Raw genomic sequence first — 26,428 nt, forward strand, 5'->3', positions numbered from 1 at the left:
CGCCCCCACTCGGAGCCGCTAGACAGAGCCTCGTGCCAGAGTCCAAACCGCAGCATCACCCCCGTCACCGCAGACACCAGTCTGTGGTACAGCTCTGTGCCGCCGACAGTCACCTGAACACCCCCCGCCCTCCCTTGAACCTAAAAACCTCAACTGCCATTAGAGTATATAAGTCACTGTAATAAATTTTTTTTTTTTAAATACAGAGGTATATCCTACAATGTATTTCACTGGTGGACATCACTTCCACTCCCTTCTAAGATATGTCAAACATCCTTATTTTGTAGACCAACAATAGTCGGTAAACTCCTTTAAGCCACCCAGTTTCTAGGGCTGTCTGGGTGCATGTCTACTGTGGTTGTCGGAGGCCCTCTAGTGGCGTTTTTTTTTCTCACGGGTCAAGTTGATAGTTTACATGAACACAAACAGAAGGACCCCATTTCACTAAAGTATGAAAAAAAAGTTAGCATGACCTGTGAAGTGCAAAAATGACAAATAACGTTCAATTTTCATCAACTGAAAGATGATCAGGTTTTAGGTTTTAGCTTTTCAGACAGAAGCCGAGGTTGACATGAAAAGCTGTGAGCGAACTGGGCATTACGCTTTTAAGTGGATGAATGGTTTACTAGTGCTGCTGCGATGCACTAGTGCAGAGAGGAGCCAGAGGTGTTCACTTACTCCTCTTCGAGGAGTGCGGCGTGTTCACTGGTGCTGGTTAAGGCTTTGTTAGTGCAGTTGTTCCTCGGTTTAAGGAACCACTGGTGCAGCTGTGAGGTAATAGGTCGAGCCCTGGTGCTGTTGCCGGCTGCATGTGGGGTATATTGGGGTTCACCGGTGCAGCTGCGACTAGGAATGTGGTTCACCAGTGCTGTAGTGGGAATGGGTGGTGCAGCTGCGCAACGCTTGCACGGACTGCAGCCTCTTCTGGGTTGCACATTGGACACTGGTGCAACTTTGGGGTATTCTATTTGCATTCACCTGCACAGCTGCCGTGAGGGTGGGCAGTTCAAGCATGCAGCTTTTTTTGGGGTCAGTGCAAGGCACCATTTTATTTTTCTATGCTAAGTGGCACTTGCTTTCCGGGCATCTGTAATGAGCTGGGGCAGTTGGGCATTTATGCTATAACTCCAACCTATAATTGTAAGATGTTCTTCTTAAAACGCCCTGGTAAGGAGAGCATGGTGTGTGTGAGAGACAGCAGTGTGTGAGAAGTATGCAGAAAAGTGCTCCAAAGTGTTGTATTAAAAAACTAAAACACTACAGTTGCTGTTTTTATTCCTCTCAGATTCCACTTCACCCACAATGTATTGGTAATTCAGTGCTTAATTTGTAAATAATAAAGTGTCAGGGCCCAAGGCATTGCTTACCAGGCCACTGCAGGGGACGCCTTTCCTTTCCATTGTTCCATATAAGTGTGTTTGTGTGCCTGAATCTTGTCTGGGTTTAGGCGGAGTCTCCAGAAACTGTACTGTGGGAACATTTGAAGCCTCCTGGGCAGGTTGGGGATATCAAAGGGCCATAGCAATGTGGCTGTAATTGTTTTATAACTCGCCAGAAATCGGACACCCTTGTGTTGGTAACTTCCAAAATGGCTGGGGTTCGACAATTTGTTGCTGTTTATGCCCTGCTGTAACAAGCATTTGCAACGCAACAGGTCTCGCATTTACGCGAGTTTGAGCTATTGGCATTGTAAATGACAATGCCTTTTATTTATGTTTTGGTTTTTGAGACATAAATAAAACGCATTGTTATTTGCAATGTCAATAGCTCAAACTCGCGTAAATACGAGTCCTAGTGTATTGCAAATGCAATAGATCTCGCATTTGCGAGAGATTAGGCTATTGGCAATGTAAATGACAATGCCATTTATTTATCTGTTTTCAAAACCAACACATAAATAAAAGGTTTGTCATTTACAATGCCAATCGCTCTAACTTTTGCAAATGCGAGACCTATTGTATTGTAAATGATTTTTTTTTTGTGTGCAAAGTTTCTGTTTCCATCTCAGCAGGTCCAACTGCAACCTTACTAATAATGATGTGGACACCACTTGGTGGAGAGCATGTGGCCTTACGCCAGAGCTGCCGACTTTGGAGCTTGGGAACCAGGTTCGAGCCGCGGCGATGGCTCCGCATTCCTGCAAATCACTTAATCTCCACGAAATGAATGTATCCTTGTTTAACGTAACTGGTGCTCATACAAAGCGCTCCAATACCTTCAAGTCAAATTCGTGCTATATATAAATCTGTAACAAAAAAAAAAAGTGTTGAGTGTGGCTTAGAATGGGGCGCAGCAGTTGGGTGGTGTCTCCCCTGTGATACTTTAGTGTCGTAGATTTTTAAAGCGTTCCCTGTGGTTCAAATAATGGTATTAGCTAACTGCGAGGTAAACAAACTGGGTTACCGATCTAGTCTAAATTTCCCCAGAGCCTAGCTCAAAGTCTGCAATCAAGAGTGTGAGTTATTGTTATTGACGATTATCTTGAGCAGTGCTGCAAGGCTTGCCTTCACTAGTCCTCTCCAGTTTCACTTTTATGGCTTACTCTCAGCAATGATCACGGTCTCGTGATTTACTGCACTACTCCCACTCATTAGACTCCAGCCTGAACATGGCAACAGTCCCTAGCCTGTCACGCAAAAGTTATCACTGCTGCAACTTTAAAAAAAAAAAAAAAAACAAGCATTGAAAATGCAATAGGTCTCGCCTTTGATTAAGTTAAGGCCATTTGCTTTGCTAATGGTATTGTATAGCAAACCAAATGGCTTTAACTTAATAAAATGCGAGCCCTATTGCATTTTCAATGCTTTTGGTATTATATTACATTGTTCTGTTTGTTTTCCTGTACTTTTTCCTTTTTGTTTTGTACATGTTCGGAAGGCATAATGGCAAAAAAAATGTAAACATTTAATTTAGTGTTATTCAGGATATGCATTGTCCTGTTCCTTGAAAGAAGCAGGAATATGGTCATGATGTACTATCCAGGTTGAGATCAAGTTCATTTAGATTGTGAGGATGTGTTCCACTTTGTTTAACCTAGGCGAGACTGTAATGTTCACTATTTGAAGATATGTCATTCCATTTGCAGTATTTGACATTTCCCGTAATTTATTCTGGGCAATTAAGAAATAAAAGTAAAATGTGATCCAAGCGGTAGGGTTTGATTAGGGATAACTCTGGATTGAAAACGTTTGACTGGAAGAGGCAGCAGACGTGGGTTGTGGAATGGAGGTGTACTTTTGAATAATATTCAATGGAAAGTAGTCCACATGTTTGAGGGATACTTTTACTCTTCATGTTTCTTACGGTCCCAAATAGTCCAGTTGGATCAGTGTACGTCTAAAAATGTGAGTACCTGCAACTAGAATTTAGGTCTTTCCCGCACAGCTTATTCAGCTTCTGTTGGTTAAGCAAAAACCATGCTTGGAAAAATATATAAACATTAGTTTTGTAGATACGCCTTCTGAATTTCTAATGCAAATGTTTTGTAGGAAAAGCAGGAAGAAAACGAACTGCGAAGCCTGCCACCCCCTTCTCCTTCCCAAGTGGCAGCACTCCGCACTGCTCTCTTGCAAGCAGCCAAAGAGCATGGCATATCTGATGAGGACTTCACAATCCGTCAAGAAATAGTCAGTGAGATGGAAAAGATTATTCGCTTGCACTTACCAGGTATTTTATTTATTGCTTAGTTTCACTAATGTATGTTTTTTCACTGAGGTAGTTTAGGTTGTGTTCCTCCATTATTCTATGGATATTCTGTTCAAGTACCTTTTCAAAACGGTCATTGTGGTGGTTCTAAGACTTGGAACATAGATAACAATGGCTGTGTATAGTAAACATCAAAGACCTATCTGTTGATGGAAAATTGCCCCATGTTTCTCAGTTCACAAATAGCCAAAGTACTCTACAGTTTTCAGACTCTTTGTTAAACTGTATTGACCCTGTGGTATTCCAAGAGCTGGGTATGTTTCGAAAAAATCCCCCCAATGATATAATCTTGTTTGGTAACATGCAGCAGCTAAGTGTTTATGTGGGTCATCATGTAAAGCATTAGATACGTTAACTGATTATCATTTGATCAGTGCTACATATGTTTAAGATTGTCGTCATTTGATCAGTACTACAAAAGTTTAAGAAAACTTGCTACAAGCATGAGAGTCGAGCTGTGCAAAGAGCAGTCTGGCTAGAATGGCTCTCTTGAAACAATTTATGGTAAGATAATATTTGGGAAAATGGGGGAGACACAGAAGTGCGGGTAAAGAGTGGACCTTTCTTTAGCTTTATTGGATGATTGTCTCATAAATGTTTTTCTGGCACACAGTTATGGATGTTTCTGCTGTCTTAATGGGCACTAATGGAATCCTCTGAGAAATGTTTTGAAAATAATCTACAGACTTCAGTTATTGCTCCAGTTATATCACTTCTCATCTTTTCTGTACTTTGACATTTTTAAGGGGCATCTTCAAACCATTGCAGTAGTTCATTTTTACAACATTGAGATTCCTGTGATATCAAGGTGGTGTTCATAAAAAACATGTTGTATAAGTGTGTCTTTTGTTCGGGTTCCCTTAGAAATTATGCAGGAATGGAGGACCAAAATATGCGAATGGGTTGACTAAATTATGCGGCAAGAAAAGACAAATTATGGTGCATCATATTCTGTGGCAGTATTATTTCTAATTTTAGTCATTTTAACATAACAACATTACTGTCTGGGGAAACGTTTCACCTTATTAGTGCCAGTGTAACACCTGAATACAGCAATCCACAGCTAAAAAGTGACCAGTTAAACTTTGAATGTGGTCTGCCCCACATATAATGGCCTTTTTTAAAGAAACGTTTTATTCTTTTGAACTAAAAGCGAAATAATTTTTGTTTAAATCTGGAAGTGATGGAGGAGACGTTGGATTATGTGGCAAGTATGGTACATTCACAGTTAGGCAGAATATGCCACATCAGCTGAAACACATCATTCCAATGGCCCTAATTATGTGGAAGTAAATAGTATAGTCATCCTCAATTCTTTAGGGCTCTGTGGTGTACATCATATGGGGACAAAACTCTGCAAGTCTTGGTGAAGCTGTGCCGCCCTACCCCCTAAGTATTTTTCTAGCCTTCCCGATATTTTTCCTCCAGAGAACTTCACAATGTTGTGGGAGTTCAGGTGATCCATAGTTGACTGTATGGTCCATCAAAAGAGATTAACTATACTGATAGTGGGTCTCACCCAAAGTGAGCCACAATTTCAGATACTCCTTCAGTCCTGTGAGTTGACTGATTGTGGTAGAATAATGATTCTAGCCCACAGGCATTTGCCCCCTATGTGAATGCCCTGGTGCACAGTGCCTGCCACCTCCCCTTGTTAATGACTGTTGAGCTTCCTTAGCCATCCTCTTGTATGAGTTAAGATTGCATGTTTTTAAGCTCAACAGTAACATAAGTGAATGGTGTGTCCACGTTAAACAAGTTGTTGACTCCCCTGCAAAACTCCTTTGCTAAAGATGTATTTGCCTGTGTGCACTTCATTGCTGTTCAGGACCCGTTCCCTTTAAACTAGTTATGCCTGCTGGGTGTGGGGTGAATCCTAGGTAGCCATTTTAATCACAATCTCGTGCATTTGGCACCCAAAAGAATGAACATTGAGCCTTATGACTTAGGGGTGCCAAAGAGAAGTCTGTTGTAGTTTAAAGAATACTCATGAAGTCGTGAAGACGAGGTAAGTACAACCTTTATTTCCTGTCATCCGCTCTCCTGAACTGGAGAGTTCTCCTGTCAACATTCTACTGTCACCTCTCAGGGGCCATACCAACATGGCAATGGCAGAGGGGTGTGCGGAGCATACCAACTAAGATCATAACTGAGATTACAACACATCTCCCTATATATATATGTGAATACACAACATTCATAAATTCACATTGTTCGCATTGCACAGTTCACCATAACTTAAGGTTGAGATGACACAGCGATTCTGTCCTTACTCCACGTCTGACCATTCTCAAGGCGAACCACATTCTTGCTATCTTTTTGCACCCTTTGGTGTGCCTGATACTTGCTCAAACCTGGTTGTACATGTGTGGGCTTCTTAACAACCACTGTGGTACCCCTCGTGTACTCTTGTGTTTTGACTCCATGACTCTGATCATACCACCCCTTGTACCTCCATTGGTGTTGGGATCTCAGCTGCTTACTCACCCCATGGTCTGGGATCACCTTGTTTCCACCCCTCAGCCAGTGCGGGACCAGTTTGGTACACGGTTCCCTTCCTCTTAAGTTAACAAAGGGAGACACTCCCGTGACCAGATTGGGGGTAGTGTGGTATGCCCAAATGCGCACTCTCAGGGAATCTTCCACGTTGAACCCACTAGAGATGGCCAACTGAATGTGCTCTTTTATGAATCTGTTTGTTCTCTCCACCAACCCATTGGCTCTCGGACAATAGAGTGCAGTTCTCTCGTGTTTTATGTTTAACTCTTCAAGAAATGTAGACATCGCTTCTGAGGTAAACTGCACTCCATTGTCTGTAACCAATGTTGCCGGAATGCCTTTATACACGAATACATTCTTCAAGAATGTGATTAGGTTACTCGTGGTAGTCTGCGGTGTGAACTTAACATTTACCCAATGTGACGTGTAGTCCACCCACACAAACATAAACCTCTTCTGGGTACCTAGAACTTCCATGGGACCAATTATTTCGACTGCCAATTTGGTCCAAGGAACTTCTGGCACTTCTACAGGGGATAAAGGAGTCTTGCGTGTAACTTTGCTCTTATCACTACTTGCACAACTATTGCATTCCTTTACTTTAATTTCGATCATGGAGTCCATCTTTGGAAACCAGAAATCATTCCTGACTTTGCATTTGGTAAGGCTCCTCCCCAAATGGCCCTCATGTGCCAGGTCAATTATCTTGTCTCTCAAGCTGCAAGGAGGAACAACTCTTTTCCCCCTATGTATCATATCCGACATTAATGACAATTCATATCTCACTTCCCAAATATCCTTTACTTCCTCTGGAACTTGAGAACGGTGTTCAGGCCAACCATTGAGAATTAAGTGTCTGAGGATGCTCATTTCCTTGTCCCCCTTCACACTTTTCTCCCACTCTTCCTTTGACAAAGAAGAGAGATGCAAAGAAAAAATAGGAGCATCCAAATGTTCCTCTTTGGCATACTCCAGGAGTGGTGACCTTGACAAATAATCTGCGATTACATTCTTTGGACCTGGCAAATACTCTACTATGAAGCAATAGTTTTGTAACCCCAGGACCCATTTAGCAATGCGTGGGGAATTATAGTGTATATTTTTTGGCGAAAACATGAAGGTCAAAGGCTTGTGGTCAGTGTGTATAACAAATTGTATCCCCCACAGGAAAAATTTAAAATGGTTCACTGCCCAGAAACACGCCAAAGCCTCCCTCTCTATGACGGAATAGTTCTTCTCCGCAGAGTTGAGTGACCGTGATGCAAACGCAATAATGGTAACTTTCCCTTGTTCATGTTGAGATAGCATTGCTCCCAACCCTTTGTTTGAAGCATCTGTGGTCAGGACCGTTTTCTTGCATGGGTCGAATGCGCCCAGCGCAGGTGACTCTAGGATGCTCACCTTTATTGCCTTTACCGCCCTGCTGTGTTTTTCCTCCCACAGAAATTCCTTTTCCTTTTTTAGCATTTCACGCAACTCATCACACATGTCTGCAAAATTCCGTACATACTTAGACATGTATTCCGCTAGACCTAGGAATGATTTAAGTTCTTCCTTGTTAGTAGGATCGTGGGCGTCCATAACTGCTTGAACCAAACTGTATTTTGGTTTGAAACCATCTTTAGATATAGTATGACCCAAATAGTCAACTGAGTCCACTTTGATTTTACACTTTTCCAGTTTCACGGTTAAGCCTGCCCTGGTTAACCTTTGACACACTGTGTTAAAAATGGCATCATGTTCTTCTTCCGTAGCCCCATACATCAAAATATCGTCTTGGAAACACAATGTGTTCTTGATACCATCCAACACCTGTTGCATCACTTTCTGGAAGATAGATGCCGCCGAGGCTAAACCAAACGGCATCCTTACAAACATGTAAGCACCAAACGGCGAAGAAAACGCCGTTAGCGGTCTCGACTCAGGGTGTAACTCGACCTGGTGGTAGGCCATGGACAAATCGATGACTGAGAAAAAACACCCTTTACCCATCGTGCTTAACATTTCGTTTATATTGGGCAGAGGAAACCTCTCCACCCAGATGTTGTCGTTTAGGCTGCGTAAGTCAACACAAACGCGGATACCCTTATCGTTGGCCTTAGACGCTAGAACCAGGGGGGCCAACCATTCGGATGCATCTATGGGTTGTATAACCCCCATGTCACACAGTTTGTCCAGTTCGTTTTTTAGGTCTCGGCTGCGAAGGCTGCGCTTGCGCAGTCTCGCTCCGAGATTTAATGACTTTGAGAAGAGGGGCTTGCACCCGCCCCTCTTCTCTCCTGTTCTCCATTGGCTGGCCTCTAAAATGCTGGCCAGCCACTGGAGAAGAGGTCCAGTCACTCCGTTGAAGCCCCGTCCTTTTCGGATCGGGGGGCGTGTTTTTTGCGAGAAGTCTCAGGGAGGAGACAACAGCAAAACACGCCCCCAAATCCGAAAAGGACGTGGCGTTTCTCCGAGGCATTTTCTGCTGTGCCTCGGAGAAAGGCGGTGGTGTCCCGGCGTTGCTCCCTCACCTGATCTCCTCGTTCCCTCTCTCGCTGCTTCTCCCTCTTTCCCTTCTCTCGCTGCTTCTCCCTCGTTTGGGCTTGCGTTGGCGCAAAAAGTCTCTCTGAGTGTCAAGTCTGAACACGGCGAGGACTCGGATGAGAGCTGTTTATGTATTTCCTCGTTTTGCTGTCCAACAAAAGCTCTATTGATAGACATTGATCTGATAGGATAATAGGTGGAAACTTGGACCAATCAGAGGTTGAAAGTTTTAGGCCAATCAGATTATCAAACGCATCCTGCAGTGCCTGGGGGGGGTATCCCATCCTTGTGCTTTCGTTTCCTTGCGCCATTGTATAACCCGTCCTCACCGTTCAAAACTTCCGGGTTGTTTTACGTGCGATGGCACTCGCTTTGAAACTAAGAACACCGGTAGCAACTAGATGGTAGAAACCAGGAAGTGAGAACGACGGCGAAGAGATTTAACAGGATAGCAGAGACCACCAATGAGTAAGGGGTTAAAACCGAGTGAATCCGAAGACAACAGTCATGGGTCAATACGGAGGTGAGGGCTGCAGTGAGGGAGAAGGATAACTCTAAAGGAAGGAGGCAGAAGTTGGGTATAGATGAAGCACTGAAGCGAGTAATAATGGACTAGTGCCGAGGCCATTACGCACTGAATGGCAGCAGTAGGGTGTAAAAAGAATGAGGAAGGTTGACCGCTGGTGTAACCAGGGTTTCTGTACAGTGATCCGGAATGCGTCCTATGCAAGGACCCCCTTCAGCCCGAGGAGCCAGTAATCTCTGGTCCCCTTATCTGACTCTTGGGGATCTATCGGCTAAGGATCCTCCTACTGCCTCCGAAGTCTGCAGCACTTTCACCCTGCCACAGGGTCCAGTGGTCCATTCTATCATCCTCCAGAGCCCGCAAGCACTGACCTCTCGGGCCATGTAACACAAGAGTTCCCTTGATACAGGAAGAAGGATCTCGAACTTCCTCACAAAGTTCCCTGAGACAGGGTGTCCGTCCTTCACTTGTATTTGTTTTAATTAGGACTCTACGCCCGTCACTTTTTGGATAAGCAACTTAATTCAGAAGGCTTATTTTGTTATCAAGATTGCGCAAGGTCCGTAAAGCGCGCAGAATGCGCTGGTTTACGGCTGCTGCTGTATTTGATGAATGGAGGAATCAGCCTCCCAGAGGGCCGGTGATTATGAGTCCAGCGTGTATTATCAAAGCGGGCGGCTGACCACAAGTGTCAGCCATGTTGTTTTCTTTGATGCCGCCGCGGGAGCCGAACCAGCATTAATCTTGGGGACGCGACAGGTTCGAAGTCAACCAGGGAAGTTAGCGACCCCCTCCTCTGACCCCAGACATCATAATCATTTTCATTAGTCTGTCGCCCGCAAAGAATATCACAATGGTTATAACCGTTGTTTTCATAAATGTTCAAATAAGCGAAGTACGCCACAGGAACGTGAACAAGCATTTACAATGCAACGGTCTCGGCATTGTTAAAGTTAGAGCTATTCGCATTGCTCATGACATTATTTTTGTTTATGTTTTTGTTTTTAAAACATGTAGAGAAACGGCATTGTTATTTACAATGTCAATAGCTTAATCAGTGTGTGTGTAGGTGGCTCTGTGTGTGTGTGCAAATGCAATAGGTCTCGCATTTGAGAGTGATTAAGCTATTGACATTGTAAATAACAATGCCGTTTCTTTAAATGTTTTATAAACAAAAATAATGTCATGAGCAATGCCAATAGCTCTAACTTTACCAATGCCGAGACCATTGCATTGTAAATGCTTGTCAGAACTTCTCTCAGGCGCAACGGCACAGGGCGCGCCCTATGAACTACTGGTTTTGCGCCTTTCTTAACTCTGATTTTGTGCTGGAAATCTTTCAATTTTCCTAACATTTCAGTAAATAAGTCAGGAAAGGCATTTTGTAGACGACAGCATTCGTTGTTATCGGGGGTGTCTACCAAGATGACTTGTTCCTTGTTATTAGGATCTAGGATAATGCCCAGTACTTTTTGGTGCTGCCATCCTAAAAGGTTCGCCCCCTTTTCAACCACATTCACTTTACCCACCATAGATCTGCCTTTAAACTCTATGTGGCTATTCAACATCCCCACCAGGGGAATGGGGTCTCTGGTGTACCCCTCAGGAGAGATGTCAGGAGAATGTAGCATGTTTTTACTGCAACCTAGAATTTCCTCGAAGTCCTTTTCATTTATAAGCGTATACGGGGAACACGAATCAGCGAACACTTCAATGGCTTTGTTGTCTATGTGTATAACACATTTAGGATAGTTGGGCTTGGTTGTTTCGTCGCTATCCTTGACCTGGAAAATGAATCTTGCCTGTGTTTCGCCAACGGGATTGCTGACCCTAGAAGTGTTACTCAACCCCTCCCTGCATACTCTGGCCAAATGCCCTCTTCTATTGCATTTTTTACACATAACACTGCGTGCTGGGCAAAACGGACTGTTAGCTAAGTGGTTGCTGCTTCCACACCTGTAACATTTCAAATCAAATTTTGACTTTCCTTGTGGGTGGACAGATTCTTCACACCTTCCCTATTATGCACTTTTAACACTTCTCCATCAAACTCTTCACACTGAATAGGGGCGACCACTTCTTCTTTTGTTTTCATTTCTCTCACACACTTAGCTGTGTGCTCAATGCCTTGCTGGCAGATCGCTGCGCAGGAACAGCGATGATCGGTGACCTTTCGACCCCAAAACGGAGGCAGGAACGCTTACGCCAAACCAGGTGTAGAACCGGCTCTTGTTGACTGGAGCGCCGGTGAACAGACAGGAGGCGTGTCGACTTTCAGCTTCGCCGAACCTGGCGTAGTACCGGCTCTGGATGGCTGATGCGCCGGTGAAACTGACAGGAGGCGTGTCGAGCTCACAGCCGCTGACAAGAATTAGGCGAGGGCGTGTACTTTCCCCGGCTGAAGAGACGGAGCCTGCCTGCTGACTGAGGAAAACAACAAGGTACGCACACTCCTCTCGTCCCGTCAGACTGGCTGATGGGGATCACAGAAGTTCCACGGAGGATATCAGACACCACAGAATATACGGAGGGCACTTCCTTCGAACGATGACAGGGCTGTCATCTGACTGCTTTTCCTCGGCTCACGTTTCGCAGGTTCACCACTCCACAAGACATCAACGCCTCCTTACTAAATCACCATGAGGACAATGTGTAATGAACTCGTAGCTACGGTTCCTCGTGTTTACATCGTAGATGAATTGAAAATACTCCAAAACTGCTCCCACTCGTACTTGACAGCAAAACCAGGAGAGAATGTAACGAAAGGGGAGATGACAGGCTGCCCCCTGCGCAGAGACGTCGCCAGTGTTGTAGTTTGAAGAATACTCATGAAGTCGTGAAGACGAGGTAAGTACAACCTTTATTTCCTGTCATCCGCTCTCCTGAACTGGAGAGTTCTCCTGTCAACATTCTACTGTCACCTCTCAGGGGCCATACCAACATGGCAATGGCAGAGGGGTGTGCGGAGCATACCAACTAAGATCATAACTGAGATTACAACAAAGTCCTTCGTGCCTTGCACACAGTGGGCTGATGAATGGCGCACAGGGCTCTCTGTGAGCACCACTACTGCTGCTTGGCAACATTAGTAGTCCATGTTCCAGACAAGAACATATATCAGTGCAGTGATCCTCTGAAGTTCTGTGACCCTTGTGGCCCAGGTGCCCACCACACAGGGCTAGAAGTAAAAAAAAAAAGGGTACTGGCAAGTGTTCAAAAGGCTAGACTGAGTACTCAAATCATATTTCAGTGAGAAAGCGTGACATACTTCAGGGGAAATTAGGGTGTTTCTCTCCGAAAGGAAATTTAGGACAGTGGGTTGACATTTATAGTATCATTTCCCAAATATATTGAATCTAATTAGTTGGTTTTAGAGCGCGTTTCAAGCAGAGCTAATCTCATGTTAATTTCTGTTCCAGTTAGTGGCCCTTCAAAGGAATCAAAATAAAAGACTAAACAAGACTGGCAATGGATTATCATTCATGCTAAAACAGATGAAGCCTTTTAGTTGGGCCTGAGGAAATTTCATGTGCTGGGGCTGCTTCTGCTGGACATTTAAACCAGTTCTTGTACTTAGATAAGATATTATGCAGACTCAGACTTGTGCAGTAGATTTATTGATTAGATTGCATATTGTGCCTAGATGTCACTTAACTAGGAAAAATATTTTCCCTCTGGAAAAAAAGTGGTATGTTTTAAAAAGTTATTTTGCACTTGCTCTGCTGTTTGTAGTATAAGCAAATATATGTATATTTTCTTATAAGAGTATGGAATTCCCAAATGTTTGCTAGAAGTACACGGCTGCATGTTTCTAGGCCTACTACCGTAAACTCTTGTGCATTCTTGAAATTGATAAATCTCTATTAGTGCTCATCAACAAAGAGAGATGTATCAAATACCCATCTGGGACTAATTTGTGATTGAGTTTTAATTTCAAACATCACAGTAATCAGTGCATGATCTGAGAAAGGATTTTCACAAATCTCAGACTCCGTCTTTAAAAGAGTATGTGAAATTTAAAAAAAGTCAATCCGAGAGGAGGAATGAAATCTACCTGAATGGCAAGTATATTGTCTTTTATCAGGCTATTGGTCCCTCCAACAATCTACTAGTGCAAAGTCCCCTTATAAAATCTTGATACAGCTTTCTAGACTTAGGTTTAGTTTTTGTTTTGTTGGCCCTGGAGCATTCGAAAGCTGGATTAATCAATGGATTAAAATTGCCCCCTAGCACAAGATACCCAGACTGATTGGTTGCAAAATCATACAGGGACTGCAGAGATGTTGGTGAGTACTCAATAGGGCCATAGTAGCTCACAAAGTTAAAAAGGTGGTCTGAAATCTTCATCTGCACCCAGAGCCACCTTGCACTATGATCTTTATGAACCATCAGGATCTCGTATTGGAGTTTCTTAGTTACTAATATAGCAACCCCTCTAACAACTGCATTGGAGGAGGCGTAGAATTCATGCTGAATGTAACCAGGGGGTTTATCGAAGGGGAAGCCCTCCTTATAATGTGTCTCCTGTATGAGCACTTGTAAAGATCTAAACCAAGCCATCATAGATCGTCTTTTGACTTTGTTATTAAAGCCATTCATGTTACAGGACACTACCTGCAGCATTTTAGTAAACATTTTTTCTCTCTCTTTGTTGATGAACAATGGGTCTTGCATATGCGTTTGGCATTGGAGGAGTTTTTAAATTTAAATATTAACACTGCTTCTACGTTTATTGTCGGGAACTCCTTAAAAGCTTTCTTTCGAGGCGAGGTGATTGCATACTTGGCCATTAAGAGGAAGAAAGAGAATACTCAAAGACTCCAGCTTGAGAAAGTGCTAAACACCACAATAGCAGAATATCCTGCTACCCCATCTCCAGAAGGGAAAGCTAAACTTGCTGGTGCCAAGTTCAACTTACAAGAATACTTTGTAGCTAAAGAAATTGTACATCATGACTCAGTATTACAGAAAAGATACGAGGAGAGCGTACATAGGCAGAAAATGAGGTTAATTCGTATAGGCCCATTAGTCTATTAAACTCTGGCTACAAAATCTTTACTAAAATTCTTGCTAATAGACTCGCGCAGGTAGCCCCTTTACTTATCCATCATGATCAGAATGGCTTTCTTAAAAACAGACTTTTGGCTTCCAACATTCATTATTTAGTACAGGCGATCGATTACTTCCATACTAATAAAACTAAGGCGGCTGTAATAATGCTTGATGCTGAAAAAGCATTTGACAGAGTACAATGGCATGTTTTATTCACAATCTAAACAAATTTGCGATCCCAAGTGTATTCTGCCAGGCAGTGAAAAATCTGTACCACAATGCAAAAGCGCCCATTGTTATTAATGGGGATATCGCAGGCACAATTCCTATCAGTCGGGGGACACGCCAAGGCTTCCCCCTTTCTCCTGAGCCTCTGGCATGTGCTATTCGGCAGGATTATGCTATAGCCGCTCCCCTACTGGGTTCGGCAAAACTTAAATTATTTGCCAATTATATGGCACTTTATTTAACAGCCGATAGGGATCATCTAACGAGAGCCCTGGATAAAATGAGGGCGTTTACTAACATTGGAGGATATAAAATAAATGATGCCAAATCAGAGGTGCTTCTTTTTAATAGCACAGTCGATATCTTGCCCCTCGCTATGCGGGAACATTATATAGCAACCAAGCCAATAAGATACTTAGGGATCTTTGTGACCACCCGATTGGAGGACTTATATCCATTAAATTTTATCTCCACTTTAGATAAAACACGCAACCTGCTTAAACAATAGGAAAATCTCCCCATCTCGATTATGGGGCAGGTTGCCCTCATTAAAAGAACATTCTTCCGTTATTTTAATTTCTTTTTTCCAATATAATGATCAAAATTCCAAAATCTTTTTTAGACTCTGTTCAGAATTTAGACGTTTTATCTGGTCTGCACAAAACCCGAGATTAAAACTACAAATTCCTAAATTAGAAGCAGAGGATGGAGGTCTAGCCTTGCCGGATGTACGGCTATAATATTATGCCTCAATTCTCAACTGGCTAAACTATAATATTCTGGAGGATTGGATGGATGCCAATTTTTTCCTTACAACTATGCTTAAGTAATCAGAGATCGACCTTGCACCCTTTTTACGTTTACCCAAACTCCCCAAAAATGCAAACTATAAGACCCCAAGGGCGATTACTTCGCTCTCTCAAAAAATATGGGAAATATGATATTCCAGGGCTCCATTCGTAGTTGAAATTAAATGAATGCATTCCTTTGGGGCTACAATGGTCACGTCAAAATTGCAGTCAGTGGGGAAAAATTGGGATTTGTTTCTCCAAGATTTTTATAGAAACAAAAGGTTTCTTTCCTGGCAGCGAGTACTGGACTGTAAGAGTAATATAAGCAGTCTCTTGATGTTCAGCTATGCACAGGTTAAAAAGTTCTGTGCAGGCCTAACCTTCAAAAAAGATTGTCCATGCGCTCTCCTTGGGAAGGCACATTTTATTTCCAAAACTAAGAGTATAGGCTACTGGTACAAACTACTTAAATCAGCGGAGAGTAAACCGGTGATCCTCGACCACCTGTTGAATGTTAGCTCGTCTACTGGTTGCACTTTCAACTTGCAACAATGGCAGAGTTATAAAAAAATGAGCTACAAAACAGCCGGGGCTGCTAACCTAAGAAGGATGGCATGGTTTAGCAAATGGATGATTTATTCTACTCCTGATTGGCTCCACAAAATGTTCCCCACTGTTGATACTAAGTGCTTTAGATGTGGTATTACATCTGGGGACTGGCTTCACGTTGGGTTTACATGCTGCCACTTGAAAACTTTTTGGCAAGATGTCTTTTCTGAAATTGGTAAAAAATTGGAAATCGTTCTTCCTCTTTGGCGGAATGGAAATGAGCGAAGACTTGACCTTAGGTCAACGTCAATTTAGTTTTATTGCAACATTAATTGCGAGATCTCTTATCCTAGCAAACTGAAAATCCAAGGTAGTTCCGACGATCCATCAATGGCTTATAAAAATGTAGAGAGTTCTCAAACGAGAAACATTATATGCTAAAATGGTAGGCTCTTCTGCCAAACTTGATAGAATCTGGTGATTTCTGCATTGAATTTTTTTGTAGCCCACTTTTAACTATGCGTTATTTCATTTTAATTTTCACCACAATCTGAGTTTGATACGTACAATTAACTTATATTGAACTGAACTTGAGCTTTTTAGTATAAAATGAGCAAAGGTTTCCGTATATTGTACCTGCAGCTCTAAATCATAATTGATCTTGTTTTTTCTTCCTAATTGTTTCTAAGTATTCTTTTTTTTTTCTTCGTTGAATTGTGTATTATAAATGTACGTAACGTTTTGAATGACAGTTTCATAGATTTAAAATGAATTATGAATATTGTACGGATCCCCTCTTAGCGCTTCTTGGCTACACTAAACCCCTTAAGAAAGCTGCGCGTAAATTGGTGGCAATGGGTCTACTACTTGCCAAGCGGCGACTAGGGATGAGATGGATGAGAGGTCCATTGCCTACCCTAGTCGAGTGGGAGCGTGATATGGTCTTCTGTAACACCCAGTCTGATGTGTATAACGAATTGCTCCCCCCCTGCAACCGCCCGAAGAGTTTTTGGGCTATGTTTGAGAAATATCGGGCTGCTCAACAGTCTTCGCCTGAGGCTCCTGGGGACTGTGTGTACCGTTTGCTTTTTTTTTTTTTTTTTTTTTTTTTAAGTCGGGTCTGCATCTGCCATCATCCAGGCTCTCTCTAGATACCTGCCCTAATCCCACTCGAGGCTATTTGTAATCACCTGGCCCCGCCTGCATGTCTCACTATCGATGAACTGTACATGTGACTGATATATTGTATGCTCCCTCTCTGCCATTCCCCTCAGTGTCGCCATGCTTCGTATTGTCACTCTTGTAGTGATATTTGCCTTTGATTTCAGTGATCCAAATCATTGTATAAATGTTTGATTCTGTACATTTTTTCTTTCGTTTAACTGTATGATTGGTTTCTTTTCTTTGTCTGTTTAAAGCAGTGCAAATACAATATAAGATCTAAGCAGGTTGCTTTGGCACTTTGTAAAAAAAAAAAATGAATTAATTACTTTTTGCTAAATAAAAAGAGATCTGTATATATATATATATATATATATATATATATATATAAAAATAATCTCTATCAGTGCAAGGTTCAATGCAAGTCACAGACCTGAGGAGGCACTTTTGGCACTTATTTTAAAAATGCATCCCTTCGTTTTTAATTTTTTTTTTAACATATTGTCTGTAATGGTTTTGCACTGATTTTCAGACTAACCCATTTTATTAAATAATGTTTTAAAGAAATGGTATTTAAAGTTATCTTTAAAAATTGCACGATAATTTAGAAAAATTGTGTAAGCATCCCTAATTTTCCAATGTTCTGCATTAATTTGCTTATAATCAAGGACCAATCTGGGATCATTAGTGCCGCATATTATTACATTTTACAAACACGCCCACATTTTTATATTGAAACCACTGTCAGCAATGCAAGCTGAGCTTGCAGTTCACTGTATTGCTTTAGAGAACTCTGCTTTACAATAAAAACGTAATTTGAACCGACTTGTATGACTTTGAACATCATAAATATGTTGATGTGCATCATGCCATAGCTGCAGACAAGCCTTTCCCACAACCATTCTGTAGCACTCTAAACTGGTAGCTAAAGGATTTTTGCTGTATGGGATTGAGCCTACCTGTCAAGTGGATAAAGTAAACAAAAACTTGTTGTCCTCAGTAATGGGCTAGAGGAATTGGCCACCAATGCGTGACACTCCTCGACCGTGAACAAAATGCACATGCAGGTATTTGCAAAAGACACTGGAATTGCATTCAATAAATATTAAAAAAGATTTACTTTTATTTTTGCATTTTGTACAGTTCAACACAGTATAAAGTGAAAGGTCATAAGTGACAGTACAATAATAAGCGAATACAGGTAAACAATCCTCTCTCCAGCAGAGGAGCAAGTCCTTCAACTCCCAATACATAATGCACTGTTTAGCAGAATGAGTCACAACACAGGTTCACTATAGCTTTCGGTCATGCACTCACAATGGGTGTCAATATTCTATTAAGTTCTGGTCTTCCTGATCTAAAGCCGTGCCAGTCCTAACATATTCATTAAAGGCGGTCAACATTGCACTACATGCCACAAAATCCTCGGCCACTTTGTCATCTATGCGCGAGAGTTTCATATGCTGTTCCTCCACAATTCCCCATTCCAACACATCTTTTATCCACAAACCCTCACTTGGGATTCTTTGCTCCATCCAGCCTATTGCAGTCCTCTGCTTTGCGAGGAGCAATTCCAGTTGGAGCAGGTTGTATGATGTTGTACGTCCCCTGTTTTCGTTTTTTAAACCCCTCTTCCCCCCTGCCAACAGACAAGCTCTGGGAGTCAAGGGTACAACAACGCCCACTGCAGCTGGAACACTGGGCGCTACTAGTTAACAGAAATTATAGACCGCTACACAGTGCCAGGCAAGTGTATGAATGTGGCGCCATCTTCCCCACAATAAGGACAACCTTTCCCTCTGTTTGGGTCGATGCTACGGTATAAATAATTAAAATGAATCAATTAAAATCTATTATTAGAGAACACCTTCTTCGCTAAGGCACATGCATGCTTCCGGTCTGCATCCTCCAATGCAGCCCTCACCTTATGGTCTCTTAGTTTGGTCCTCGCAGAGTACCCCATAGAAGAGGATAATTGGATGTCTACCGTCTCCCCATCGGCGCAATCCTCCAAGCATTTGTGAATGCGTCGCCGGTTACGGGTTCCAGAGTCCCTCAGTGTGTTGTCTATTTTGGCATACTGTAAGAATTGCCCCTTTCCCACCTCAAATGGGTCCTCAGCTTCCTGGAATGTTAAAAAGGTTTTCCTTGGGGAGGAGCCAAGATGGCGACCGGAGCAGACGCTTGAGCGCCCGGCTCCGTCGGCCCTTGGCCTCGGACTATCATCCTGATTCCTATCCTCGCTGATTCTCGAGGTGAAACGTGTGCGACGACGCGCTGTCCACGCCGCCGCTTCCCCGAAGTCTCAGCCCGCCCGGATGCCGGAGTTCTTGGTGCTTTTGTTCTCCGCCCTGGACCCCTGCTCCATTGTGGCCTTTGCCGGCCCCCTGGAAGCTCCGCAGTCACCGGACCCGCTAGCGCAAACCCGAGCCCCGCGGTCCCGACCTCACCTCACACCACGGACTGTCGCCAGATGAGCCTGGGGAGGGACGGCCAGACACCTCCTGCACCCTGCGTCTGAAGGGCTGGGGCTGTAAGGTAAGCCCCGGTGCGGCGGGTCTCCTGCCCCGATCTGTGGACCGCGCTGTGGGAGGCTGCCGACCCCCTTCTTCTATTGCCTAGTCGGCTGCAAAGAGAACCCGAGGGAAGGGAGGCGACTGTTGGCTTTCCCTATTGCGGCGCAGACCTGAGGGGAACTGACTCCTTGCTACGACCCCCCCCCCCCTGGCCATTGTACCGTCCGGCGGTAAAACATGGCGTTGTTTGCCTGCTCGCGGCTGGGGGGTGATACTCCGGTCTTGCCCGCTGCCCGCTTCGCCCTCCCTCCACCAGACATCAGCTCCACAGTGCCGTCCCGGATTGCTGCCGATGTGGGGGTGCAGCTTCCGCTGACATGCGGCTCCGTTCTGGCTGTCCTGCGGGACTTTCGTCTACAAATGTGTGCTCGCTTGCAGGCGCTGAGTGAGCAGTTTGACTCCATGCTGTCGGCTGCGGGTCGTGAGCGCTCCGTTTGTCATCAACACGGCGTGGGTCTGCCAGTGCTTTTGTCCTCTTGCGGGGACGCAACGGCTGTGTGTGATCGTGCTACACTGGTGCCTGCATCTGGCTTTCCCGGCACCCAGGATCAATTGCTCTCCAGCTCAACAGCGGATACTTTGTTTCCCCGTTCATTGCTGCCTGCTTCTTTGTTGCCTGCCTCACCGCGTCTGCAAGAGTATCCAGCTGAGCAACACCCAACATCCTCGAGGAATCGTTCACGGTGGCCTACTGCTTCTTTTCTGTGGAACTCCTGTACTCTACATGCCATGTCTGGACTTTATGTGGTGCACAAAGGGACCTCTACAGATGGTCGGCGGCCATTTTGTGATTCTACTTCACCATCTTCGCCCAAGCGGCCATATTGTCTTTGTCTGCACGGGATGCGGGGCCTTCATGTAGGGGCTGGCTTAATCTCAAGCCCGCGATCGGGCCAGGGCTAGACTGATTTATATCGCCATGGTTTCACGGATGGGCTGGACTGGGACTGGAACTGTATGTATATGTTGTGCGCACTCGTCGCGATCTGTCTTCCTTCATTTATATTGTTGTGACAATTCATTTTCACACGACCGCTTTTGGTATAGTGGGTTCTCAGTGTGTGGAAGCCATAGATGGCCGATGGTTTAGGGCGCTCTGATGATACGTAGGCTCCTCCCCACTTTCTTCTTTTTGGGAGTTTAGATTGGAATAGTCCTATTCTTTTCTCACCCCCTTTATCATAGGTGCACTGTTTTTTTATCTTTCTTTACTCTATTCTTACTCTCTTTCTTGTCTATATTTCGGGTTTATTGGGCGACAGGCACTATGCTGGGGGGGGGGCAGGCCGTAGCCTCCGCATTGGTGTAGGGTGGGGGGGGTAATTTACTGTTTCTAATTAGTTCTATGGGCCTTTTTTCTTTTATGTTTCTGTGCTATACTTGTTTCGATTCTGGGTCCGGGTGTGGGGTTGACTGAGTGGGGGCGGCACTGGAGGGGTGCGTAATTGCTCATGTGACTATCCTGTTATATAACTGCATTGCCTCACTGCCTGAGATTTTACTTCCATTGCTGTTTTAATGATGCTGCTGCTCTCCCGTGTGGTGAAGATATCGTGCGGACTCGAATCTCCTTGGTTCTTACTCTTCACTGACTTTTTCCCTGATAAAATTATTTTGAAAAACTTTAAAATTAACCTTCACTTCTCCTCCCCCTGGTGTCAAGGATCTCTCCAGTGTATAATTCATAAATCGTTGCTAATCTTGACCGTTGAAGCACAGGGGCCGTAATGTTTGTATCAGTGCTTAACCGTATCGTGGCCGGCCTGAAGGTTGTAGGCCCGTATTTGTTCTTTTAATATGCACGAATAAAGGTTTTTAAAAAAAAAAAAAAAAAAGGTTTTCCTTGGGTACAGGTCCCCTGCCACTTCATATCCACCCTCCCTCCATCTGTCCATGGACATATCCCGAGCAAGGGAGTAGAAGGGCCCTTAAGGGTAGTTCCCAAATCAAATTTCTCAAATGGGTAGTTCCCTGTCAAAGTGGGCTCTACGCAGTATCATTTTCATTGCGGTTTGGCACATTATGTAGGGTACAGGTCCATCCGCTCAGTCCCCCGCATCAGAAGACGCAGCAGAGTTGTCCCCTCCGCCCCGCCCCACCCTGGAGGAGGTGCTTCTCCCAATTGTCTCCATCTGTGAGCCAGCAGGCCGCATGTTAGAGATGCACAGCATAATAATATAGGCAGATGTCAGCGATAACTAAACCGCCCTCCTCCATATCCCTTTTCAAATTCAAGAGCGACACCCTGCTATGTTTTCCTGCCCATATCAATGAGATAAGGAGACTATCCAGAGTCCGAAAGAAGGACTTCCGTAAACGAAGACTCACATTTTGTACTAAATACAAACACCGTGGAAGGAAGACCATCTGTGCCACTACTGCCCTTCCCATAACTGACGGGGAGCGTAGTCCAGAACTCTATAGAGTTAGTGAGCCCCCTCATCATGCGATCCACATTAAGGCGCCGGTGTTTCAGTTCCATCCTAGTAACTATGACGCCCAGGTATCGAAATCCCTCGGTTTCCCACCGTATGCCCAAATCAGGCAATTGTTCCTGTGTCAATATTGTCATTTGACCCAAGGGAAATAGCAATGTTTTATTAGCCAGTCAGTCAGAAATGACTTTAGTTCGCCAACACAATGATGGCATAAAAAGTATTCTACAAATAGATCAATTTCCATTGTTATTGCAAATTAAAATTACATGTATTACAGCAAAATCACTAAAAGAATAAGATCAAGTTAAAACATTATTCATATTATACAGATGATAATTCATGAATATACACACAGTTATTGCACAGTTCAATAGCTTAATCTACAAGTTGAATGTCAGATTGGCAATGTAATCTTCTTTTCAGTGCAGATCAGAGGAATGATGTCAAAGAAAAACATGTATTGGGATCAGACAATAACTGTAGGTAAAATAAAGCCACACAACACTGTTTAAAATTCATTTTACGGATAAGGGGAACAATAAATCTTTTTCTTTCTTCACCATACAGTGTGCAAAAAATGTAGGAGTGGATCGATTGTAACAATCGCAAGGTGGCAGTTCGGAGATCACACAAGTTTTAAAAGGGAGACCGAACATCAAGGGGATATCATTTAGACGAAATCTCCCTAAAATAGATCTATGTTGTAGATTTGTAGCACACGATAGATAAGTTACGAAATTATACTCGGGACAGCGTAATATGCTCTGTCGATAGCTTAAGGTCCGAATCCTGCCTCCTTGCCTGTAACTGGGTCAGTAAGTGGATTTTCAGTGCTTTCTTAGAGATAGACCGACATGTCATTGGATCTACAAAAAGATGGTGTAACCCAACTGTCTTAAGGGTGGATTCAACGTATTGTAGTCAGCTGATATTATTTACACCATCTAAATTCAAAACGTCATTTATGATATCCCTGGTCAGTGAAAGGGTCTGCTTGCGCCAAACCGAGTGCCGCATCAGAATGGGTGCAGTACAAATGTTATCACTAATGTAAGGTGCGCTCAGCTCAGTGTTAAAATTAGAACATGACTGAGGCAGGGAGGCCAGGTTTTTCAAAAAGACATCTTCTATACATTGCAATTTGGAAGAATCTGAGATGTCCCAAACAGCTGCCCCACAAGTGGCAGCAGATACAGTTTTTGCTTCATAAACTTTCTTTACCACATCAATAGGTTTGGTCCCGATTTAGTTTTTTGTGAATTATAAAAGAGCCCCAATATTTTTTTCCATCTGTAGTCCCCTATTAGAAACCATACTTCACCAGTTATTATGTCGGTCAAACATGATCCCTAAGTAATTAAAAGAGTCCACAACACCTAGCTTACCTGCTTCAATATACATTTGTGGCTGTTTCTGCTGCTTTGGACCTGCAACAAGAACGAAGGATTTAGAGAAATTAATTTTCAGGTCCAGATGAATAAATTTTGTGTATTCCATTACGAGTCGGCACAGCACATTACTAGTACGTGCCAAAATCACTGCTTCGTCCGTGTAAAGGAGTATCAGTACTTATAGTGAATTAATATGGGGTACATCTGGGGTGGAACCTAACAAAGCAGATTCTACGCCATTTGTGTAAAGTGAAAATAAAAAGAGCGCAAGAACGCACCCCTGCCTCACACCTCTAGTGATTTTAAAGTGTCTAGTGCATTCTCCACCCTTGCCAAAGCGGACACAGGCAGTAGCTCCGGCATACAGGTCATGGATTATATTAATAATCTGTATATCCTATCCCCATTGCCTCCATGATCTGCCACAGGCTAGACTGTGCCATCCAGTCAAAGGCCGCCGACAGATCCATGAAGTCAAGGTATAAGTGGCAATTCTTAGCTGCTGTATATTTGGCTATAATTATTTTCAGGGTCAGGCAGTTATCCACCGTGCCCTTACCTTTTCTAAAGCCATATTGGCATGGAATTATAATGTTCTTTTCCAAAGCCCATTCCTCAAGCCTATTTAAAAGTATCCAGCCCATTAATATAGCAGTAGAGTCAATCAGATATGGGCCTATAATTTTTCGGAGTTGTTCTATTCCCCTTTTTATAAAAAGGCACAATTACAGTCGTCTTCCATGAAGGAGGAGCACCTATTTGAGCAATCCTATTAACATTTGTTAAAAGTGGGGCCCAGAGATCTTGGCTATCTAGAAAGACCAATTGGGACACTGTCGGCTCCAGGAGCCTTCGCTCTTTTACACTGGTTAAGAGCGTATTTTGTTTCTTCCCACGTAAACAAGACATTACCTCCTGTGCTACCTAGACTTGAGAGGGGGAGTTGGGTGGGTACTTCCTCTGTATTTCCAAATAGACCTTCAAAGTGTGTAACCCATGCCTCCTGTTCTACATGTTTAGCTGTTGTCATCCTCTGGTCGTCTCTTAGAAAAGGTGCATTGATCAATGACCAAAATGCCTGTGGGTTGTTTAATAAAGCAGCCCTTTGCAGGCTTTCCAACCAGTCTTCTTTTAAGGTTTTTAGCCTTGATAAACTTGCTTTCTTGTAAAGCTGGCGTAAGGATTTGACAAAAAATTTGTCTCGAGGTTTGGACATTAAGGCCGTATGAAGATTCCTGAGTGATTTTACACATTCATCGTCAAACCAGTTAGGCTTCCTACAGTACCCATTACATACACAGCATATTAATAAAAAAAAAAATTCTGTCAGATTTGCTCAAATGCTGTAATTATGCCATCATCAGATATTGGGTCTAGACATACCATTATCTCTGATGTTCGTTTGGAGACTGTTACCCAGAAACTTCACAGCATCAACTCTCTCCCACTTCAAGACAATCCCATTCTCCCTTGCAATCACTGGTTTAATATGAAGTTTACCAGAATATTCCCTTTTTGATAAAAAAGGGATAAGAAATGTGATTGCAGCATGGTAACTGAAGGCATAAAAGTTGATCTTGAATTGGGTAAAAAGCTTCCTTATAGGATCTGAGACCAGGACATAATCGAGCGTTGAGAAGTGGGAGTGACTACAAAAAGTGAAGTTAAACTGGCCAATTAAGATTTCACAAGTGTTTAAAAATACGAGAATTTTTATAATTAATAGCCTATTTAAGTCATTACCTTAATCATTATGTCTAAAATGGGGAACAAAATCCCCATCTTCATCTACCAGCCCACACACTGGTGTATTAACCTTGTTACAAAGATGAGCGTTGAAGTCCCCAAGTCAGATTATATCGCAGGGTTTGTTACATACTTTATCCAAATTAACAATCTCTCTTCCCAAAGGGTCCAAAATTGCTGCATGATTACTACCAAAGTTGTTGTTATAAAAATTTATAAGTAACAAATATTTGTCACTCTAAAAGGATAATATGATAGTATGGAGATGTTTACAAGTCTATTTTACTTTGCATAGTTATTTAAAACCATTGCAATATTTGCTTGACAAGAATTTTAAATTTTTTATTGTACAATAGTAAAAACCATAAAAGAGGGACCACAATTATTATTCAGAGACATTTAGCTATACAGGTGATGACAGGGTTCATTTGTTCGCAAGATAAAGTGCAGTGCATTTGCCATTCCTAGCTGGTGCTGGGCGTGGGCGTGTTAATTGTGCCCTTTAGTCTGTATTGTTCTTAGTGTTAGTTCTTGCTCAATAATGTTTTTGTTCAAGAAAAGTGCTGATGCTCTGTCCTTTGAGGGGGTCCAGTCCTGGATTAAAAATTGGTTAGTTGCATCACTAGGGCTTCTTCCTTGTGTGTCTTACTTATATGGCTATTCCAATATTAAGTGTTTTTTCTTCAGCCAACTTTAAGAATTTTACTAATCTGCAGTTCAGCTACATATTTCCTGGATTGAAGCAAGCCAACACCGCTTGTCTCCTGGTGTGGATACCTTACTGCTTAAGGGGAGCTTTTAACAGCAGTAATCGTTCTTGATGTAGATCCTTACAGGTACAGATTAGGTGTAAGATATCTCCTTGCTTGGAGTTGCATAGCCTACACGTGCTTTGGGTTGTGGCCCTCAGCTATGGTGGAAGATGCTGGATGCACGGGAGGATGCCCAGTCTGTGCTTTAGGAATTTCATTTTTATATCTTTGGAGTAGCCCTGATTAAAGTACTTTTGTGGTGCAAGTAATTTGTAAGAGTTCAAGGTCATCCAGGCATGGGATCTGTCTGCAAAGGTTGCCTTGTCCTCTACCACCGCGATTTGTTTTAAACATTTCCATGCTAATTTCTTGAAAGCTAAATGACCAAGTAGTATGGAGAAGTGTTTAGAAAGGTTTTCACCTTTAAGGGAAAAGTATTGAAAGTAATGTCAGCAGACCACCTTTTGCACGACCAGCTGAGGAAGGTA

The 26,428-nt window shown here is 43.1% G+C and overlaps 1 protein-coding gene across 2 annotated transcripts in view; it reads left to right on the forward strand.

Annotated features, from left to right (window-relative positions):
* The window catches only part of TUT4 (terminal uridylyl transferase 4), a 1,269,543-nt gene that overhangs the window by 201,450 nt on the left and 1,041,665 nt on the right, over positions 1-26,428 (forward strand). For both annotated transcript variants that reach the window (XM_085602613.1, XM_085602614.1), the window contains exon 6: positions 3,489-3,666. In XM_085602613.1, coding sequence (XP_085458739.1) covers positions 3,489-3,666 — 178 coding nt within the window. The remainder of the gene's footprint in view (positions 1-3,488; positions 3,667-26,428) is intronic.

Source organism: Triturus cristatus, chromosome 4_2 (assembly GCF_964204655.1).
Source record: "Triturus cristatus chromosome 4_2, aTriCri1.1, whole genome shotgun sequence".
Classification (NCBI taxonomy): domain Eukaryota; kingdom Metazoa; phylum Chordata; class Amphibia; order Caudata; family Salamandridae; genus Triturus; species Triturus cristatus.